This window comes from Bos grunniens, chromosome 14 (genome assembly GCF_055505025.1).
Source record: "Bos grunniens cultivar Pamir isolate PY7600 chromosome 14, Bosgru_T2T1.0, whole genome shotgun sequence".
Lineage (NCBI taxonomy): Eukaryota > Metazoa > Chordata > Mammalia > Artiodactyla > Bovidae > Bos > Bos grunniens.
The window spans coordinates 5804409-5810408 of NC_141178.1; the positions used below are offsets into that span (position 1 = coordinate 5804409).

General features: G+C 44.8%; 1 protein-coding gene across 2 annotated transcripts in view; it reads left to right on the plus strand.

Annotated features, from left to right (window-relative positions):
* ATP6V0D2 (ATPase H+ transporting V0 subunit d2) overlaps nucleotides 1-5184 on the plus strand; it is a 56336-nt gene extending 51152 nt beyond the window's left edge. For both annotated transcript variants that reach the window (XM_086335239.1, XM_086335238.1), the window contains exons 6-8: nucleotides 1132-1308; nucleotides 2496-2573; nucleotides 4244-5184. In XM_086335239.1, coding sequence (XP_086191365.1) covers nucleotides 1132-1308; nucleotides 2496-2573; nucleotides 4244-4405 — 417 coding nt within the window. In that variant the 3' untranslated portion in view covers nucleotides 4406-5184. The remainder of the gene's footprint in view (nucleotides 1-1131; nucleotides 1309-2495; nucleotides 2574-4243) is intronic.
* Nucleotides 5185-6000: the final 816 nt, after the last annotated feature.

The following is a 6000-nucleotide window of genomic DNA, read 5'->3' on the forward strand; positions in this document are numbered from 1 at the left end:
TGAGAGAGCATGTGATCAGACCTCACCATTTACAAATAAGGAAACAGGTCCGGAGAGCAAAGTCACTTGTCCCAAGTCCCATGATCCTTAGAGACAGGCTTAGATTTATCAATATCTACCCTAGGAGTTGAAAGAAGAAAACCAATACCAGGGAAGTACAAACGAATGGTAAGTAGCCTGGTTTAAGTTATGACCAACCTAGACAGCATATTAAAAAGCAGAGACATTACTTTGCCAACAAAGGTCCAGCTAGTCAAGGCTATGGTTTTTCCAGTAGTCACTTATGGATGTGAGAGTTGAACTTTAAAGAAAGCTGAGAGCAGAAGAATTGATGCTTTTGAACTGTGGTACTGGAGAAGACTCTTGAGAGTCCCTGGAGTGCAAGGAGATCCAACCAGTCCATCCTAAAGGAAATCAGCCCTGGGTGTTCATTGGAAGGACTGATGATGAAGCTGAAACTCCAATACTTTGGCCACCTGATGTGAAGAGCTGACTCATTGGAAAAGACCCTGATGCTGGGAAAGATTGAGGGCAGGAGGAGAAGGGGACGACAGAGGATGAAATGGGTTGGTTGGCGTCACTGACTCAGTGGACATGGGTTTGGGTAAACTCTGGGAGCTGGTGATGGACAGGGAGGCCTGGCACGCTGCAGTCCATGGGGTCGCAAAGAGTCAGACATGACTGAGTGACTGAACTGAACTGATCTCAGCATTCAGAAAGGGATGTTAACTGCTATGACATGCACTTTTTTGTTCTAAACACTTTGCCAGGACCTTCTGTGTACATTATCTCATCCTATCTCTGAATCGATCCCAGCAAGTTGGTCTTATTCTGATGTTTATGGAAGGGGCATTTGGGACTCTAGGGGGCTACACGAGAGAAACACTTGAGTAACTGATAACAGAGAGCCTGGGAACTGCAGTGGGATGCCCTGGCCTCCTGGGCTGTGAGCTCCTTCTCTGGCCAGCAGAGTTGCTCTGTGACAGGAAGAGACTGTGGGGATATTAATAACACGTCTGTATTATAATTAGCCATAGATTGGAAAGAAAGCAGATCGTTTCGAAAATGAATTTGTCTAGAGCATTTAGTAGGTGGTTCAATTTCATTGACTCTCATGTCTTGCAAATTCAGTTTGAGGCTGACCGGCGTGCTTTTATCATCACTCTGAACTCCTTTGGCACCGAGTTGAGCAAAGAGGACCGGGAGACCCTCTACCCGACCTGCGGCAAGCTCCACCCCGAGGGGCTGCGCCTGCTGGCCCAGGCCGAGGACTTTGAGCAGATGAAGAGGGTAGCGGACAGTTACGGAGTGCGTGCTTATCCCGGAATGTCTCGCATGATTTCCTCTCGCATGCTTTAGAAGTCCACACATCACATTTACACTTTATGTAACGTGGTTATAATGTTTATAGGCTAGAAGGCAGTATTTCTTGCTATGATGTTTCTCCCAAAGAAATACATCGAGTTTCTAACCCAAGCTAGTGTGTTTTTTAAGATTCCTGCCAAGCAAGTACTTGTTTAAATCTCCAGGGGATGGTCATTCGAACCTTTTTTTTTTTTTTTTTAATACAGTGCTTGATAGAGCAAATTCCCCAAGGGACTGGTGCAGTGGAAATGTGAGCTCATGTCAGAGTTATGTGTAAGAGCCTGCCCCAGCTGCCCTTTCAAGTGCCCACTGGACAGACAGTGCTAGGTACAGAGTGTCTCCTAGAAGGACACGGGAGAAATGGTCATACTGTTTACCACACCCTTTGCTCGGTGGCCAGCATTCGGGAAGGAGGGCTGCCGCCTCCTCTCTTACTGCGGCACCCGGCTGCTCTTGGACAGCCTGAAGCTTCTCAGCTCAAGGGTGTAACCTCATCCCCTGGCACCCTCCCTTCTGACTTGCAGACAGTAACACACACCCTCCAGGGAGCTTTTCCAGAACTAGAATGACACCCCTCTCATCTTTGCCTGTGGATTTTTGCCCCCAGGGAAAGATAAGCCAACCAACAATGCATGAATCTTTGTAACGTCTCTTGCGTCACTGCAAGAGGCTCTTGAGCGCAATCTTAAAATTTGAGCTTCTCCCTGGTTTTCACCCCTTCCTCACTTAAAATTCCATACGGATTTTATCAGTTGTCATCTCAAAGAACTGTGAAGCCACACTGAGTAACCCACGAGCACTCATTTAGCCTCTATAATGTGTCTAACCAGCCCTAAGAGACAAATGTGGAAATTAGCTCATACCACGTGCACAGAGAGCGGAATTGCTTTTGCCTCCTGCCTTGTAGGCCTGAATAAGCCCACAGAACGGAATTGCATCCCTCCTCTCCTTGTTTGGATTTTTTTGTTATTTCCTCAAGAGACCAAAGAGCCTACAAAAAACATTCAGGCCTTCTGGATAGATTTTCTAAAACAGATGCACAATTCTTATGTTGCTGGAAAGATATGATTTTTATGCTTATAAAACATGAAGACTTGTTTAAAAAAGAATGTCTTGCCTTTGTTTTTCAGGTATACAAGCCTTTGTTTGAGGCCGTAAGTGACAGCAGTGGGGGAAAGACTTTGGAGGATGTGTTTTATGAGCGTGAGGTATGGTGGAAATGGAAATGCTCCTAGCATTTACACCCTTTTCCTCATACTCTGGGTTTTAGTTTTTGTATTTTTTTAACACCTTGGGTTTTCTTTACAGTTGACCAGGCCAACTGACTAGGCACGTCTGTAGCTTGGACAGGTATTAGTCAGTGTCTCTGCCTTGGAGCGTGAAGGCCCTGAGGTTCACAAATGATGGCTTCTTGTGAGATTGTCCCATCCAGACAGATGTGCTCATAGTGAAGTTCCGGGAGTGAGGCAGCTGCGCTGTGCCTAAGTCACTTCAGTCATGCCCGATTCTGTGCAGCCCCGTGGGCTGTAGCCCATCAGCCGCCTCTCTCCAGGGGATTCTCCAGGCAAGAATATGGAAGTGAGGTAGCTCGTCCATAATTACCCAGAGAAACAAAGCTAGGATGCCCTCATGATCACGTGTTGACAGCCGTCATGGAGCACACTCTGTTAAGGGCACACCCTCTAACCCATCCCTTCTTCAAGGAGGGTTTATCACTCCTGTGCAGTTACAACACTTAGGAATTATTTGCGTGGAAATCCATCCAGTCTAGATTATTCTGTTTTCCTGAAAAGGCAGAAGAGTACTTTAATCTTATAGCCAGTTCATGGGCTACTAAAACGTGCAACGAGAGGACTTCGGGCAGCTAGCCCGATGGCGGGCCCCCCACATCCGGACAATATTTTATGATGTGTTTTATTCATTTCCCTAAAACCACTGGTTTTAGAGAGAAGCCTGAAATTTACCCACACTTTAGGGTCAGACTGGCTCCAGAAAGCAGTATGAGAGTCTTCCTGTAAGCCCTACTCTAGACATTTTCTAACAGCTCTCTAGAAGGAAGTGAACACAATGCAAGTTGTTTCATATATTAGGGATGCTTTAAAAGCCCACACTCTTTGCGCTTCTGCAAAAACCGCTGTTAAAGGGCCCCCCTTGGCGGGAAAAATGCCTGCCTGCTCCTGACAGCGGGGAGCTTCCCCTTCCTGACAGCTTTGCTGGAGGTTTTCAGAACAGAGTAAGGGACTTGGTACCTCTTCTTTTTCCTAAATGGAAAAGAATAAAGGGATTGTTCCATTTCAGACTGTACCCTAGTTTAAAAAAAATTTTTTTTTAAATTTTCTTTTAACAGTTTAACTATATGTCAAGTTTCTAAGGAAACTCATAGCGTAACCTGGTCCAGATTCCAGAGTCCTGTATGACATTGCCCTGAAAAGGAGTCCAATAGCCTAAAAACGACTTGAAAATTGTAAACCGTTGTGCACCAAGGAAAAATATCTTATCTAAATGAGAGAAGCCAAATCAATATCTCTACCAAGTTACTCACACACACACACACACACACACACACACACAGACGAAGTCCTCCCAAGGTGAATCAGTGCTTACAGTGCTACTGAGATTTGGAGCTTGTCTTGTAATTTTCCAAACTTACTTCGTAAACTGCTGGTTGTCTGCCTTTCTCTGCAAAGTGACACTCTTCTTTCAGACTTGCTGAATTTCCTGCTGTTTCCCTTTCTTTGACCCAATTTGGAAATTGTCTATTTAAATACATATAAGCACTAAACAAGCACTAGCTGGTCTGTAGCTTCATATTATTTCATTAATGTAGTATGTTCCATATAAGTTGATGGTCCATTTTTTTTTTTTTTTCCTTCCTCAGGTACAGATGAACGTGCTGGCATTTAACAGGCAATTCCACTATGGTGTGTTTTATGCATACACCAAGCTGAAGGAACAAGAAATGAGAAATATCGTGTGGATAGCCGAATGCATTTCACAGAGACAACGAACTAAAATTAACAGTTACATTCCAATCTTATAACCCAGTGAGGGGCTCTCAAATGCAGAAAATCATAAACATTAAGAGGAAGTTATGAGGGAAATAAAAGAGTTGTGTTGTACTATCTAGATCACACAAAAGTAAGAGACGTTGCACTTCATGAATTGTACACCCACTGGAAACACAGCAAAGCAACCCTGAAACAAAGCATATCTTTTGCCAGGAGCCTTAAATCTTGTTACGTCTCATTCTTCACTGGGCCTTAGACATTAATTTTAATTAACCTGTGGTGCTTTCCCTATTCTCATTTTCTTCTTATAAAATCAAATCTATTAAGAAGTGTTTTGCTTTTCCATGTTTCTCCACAAGCTGAGTGTCTCCTTTACTCGTTAACTGTCCATTCCTTATCCATGTCCACAAAAATCCAGAGTAGTACCTAGGCATCAAGGAGCACACACACGGTGGAAAAGACTGTACTTTCTTCTAATGCACGTTGATCTGGTAGGCTTGGGAAAGCTCCAGAGTTCCAAATCATGTCCCACAGGGGCACGAGTGTTAAACTTCTTATTAAGGCTGCCGACTATGACTTATTTTCTCACAACTTTCATTAAAAAAAAGGTATACCTCTCTTTCTTACAGTTTCTCCATATTAATACTTTGAGAAGAAAAAATTGTTATATTTTATTCATTAAGAAACATAAATCATAGGTTCACAGGATATGGATTCTCTATAAAACTCCAGTTTACCAGAGAAAGAAAAATCAACAAACACTGTTCCAGTGCTTTCTTTAAAAATAATAAAAAATTCCTAAATAGAAAAATCTGGGGTTTTTTGCTATGTTTAAAAGGTAAACATATATTTATATTTGAAAGTTCTTCAAGTAAGAATATTTACAGAGTATAGAAAAGTGAAGTCACTCAGTGGTGCCCGACTCTTTGCAACCCCTTGGACTGTAGCCCACCAGGCTCCTCCGTCCATGGGATTTTCCAGGCAAGAGTCCTGGAGTGGGTTGCCACTTCCTTCTCCAGGGGATCGGATCTTCCCCGCCCAGGGATCGAACGCGGTCTCCCGCACTGTAGGCAGACGCTTTACTGTCTGAGCCACCAGGGAAGTCCAGGAATACAGAGTATACCTATACTGAATTAAGTACAAAGACCAAGAAGTAAATCCATTTGGTGGGGGCGGGGGTGGGGGGGTGGTGGTTGGGAATTAAACTTATAAAATATTTCCTAATTTCAGTGATAGGAATTTTTTAAGCAGGAGGAAAAACAGTGGCTCAGAGAGTCAGAAGGCAGGCAGGTGCCTTGCTGCTCAGCTGTGCAGGGGCCCGGGCCGTGTGCCCACGTGGAGGCCGTGCTGTAAAGGCTCCAGCGCGGATTCAGCAGCCAGAACCAGGAGCTGCTCCAGGGGCAGCCTCTGCCGTGGAAAGCATCCTCCCCGGCTCGCCCCTGCCCCTACCTGCGGCTGCCGTCTTCCCCTCCGAAGCCTGGAGGCCAGGAGATGCCCGTAAACTACATTTCTGCAGTCTGCAGCGGGGGAGACTGGTAAGACTGGGCGTCCCTAAGGGTCGAGGGCAAAGATGCTGGTTGCACAGCGGCCCCTTAGAGAAAGTGGTGCTTTCTCAGACCAAGCCCTT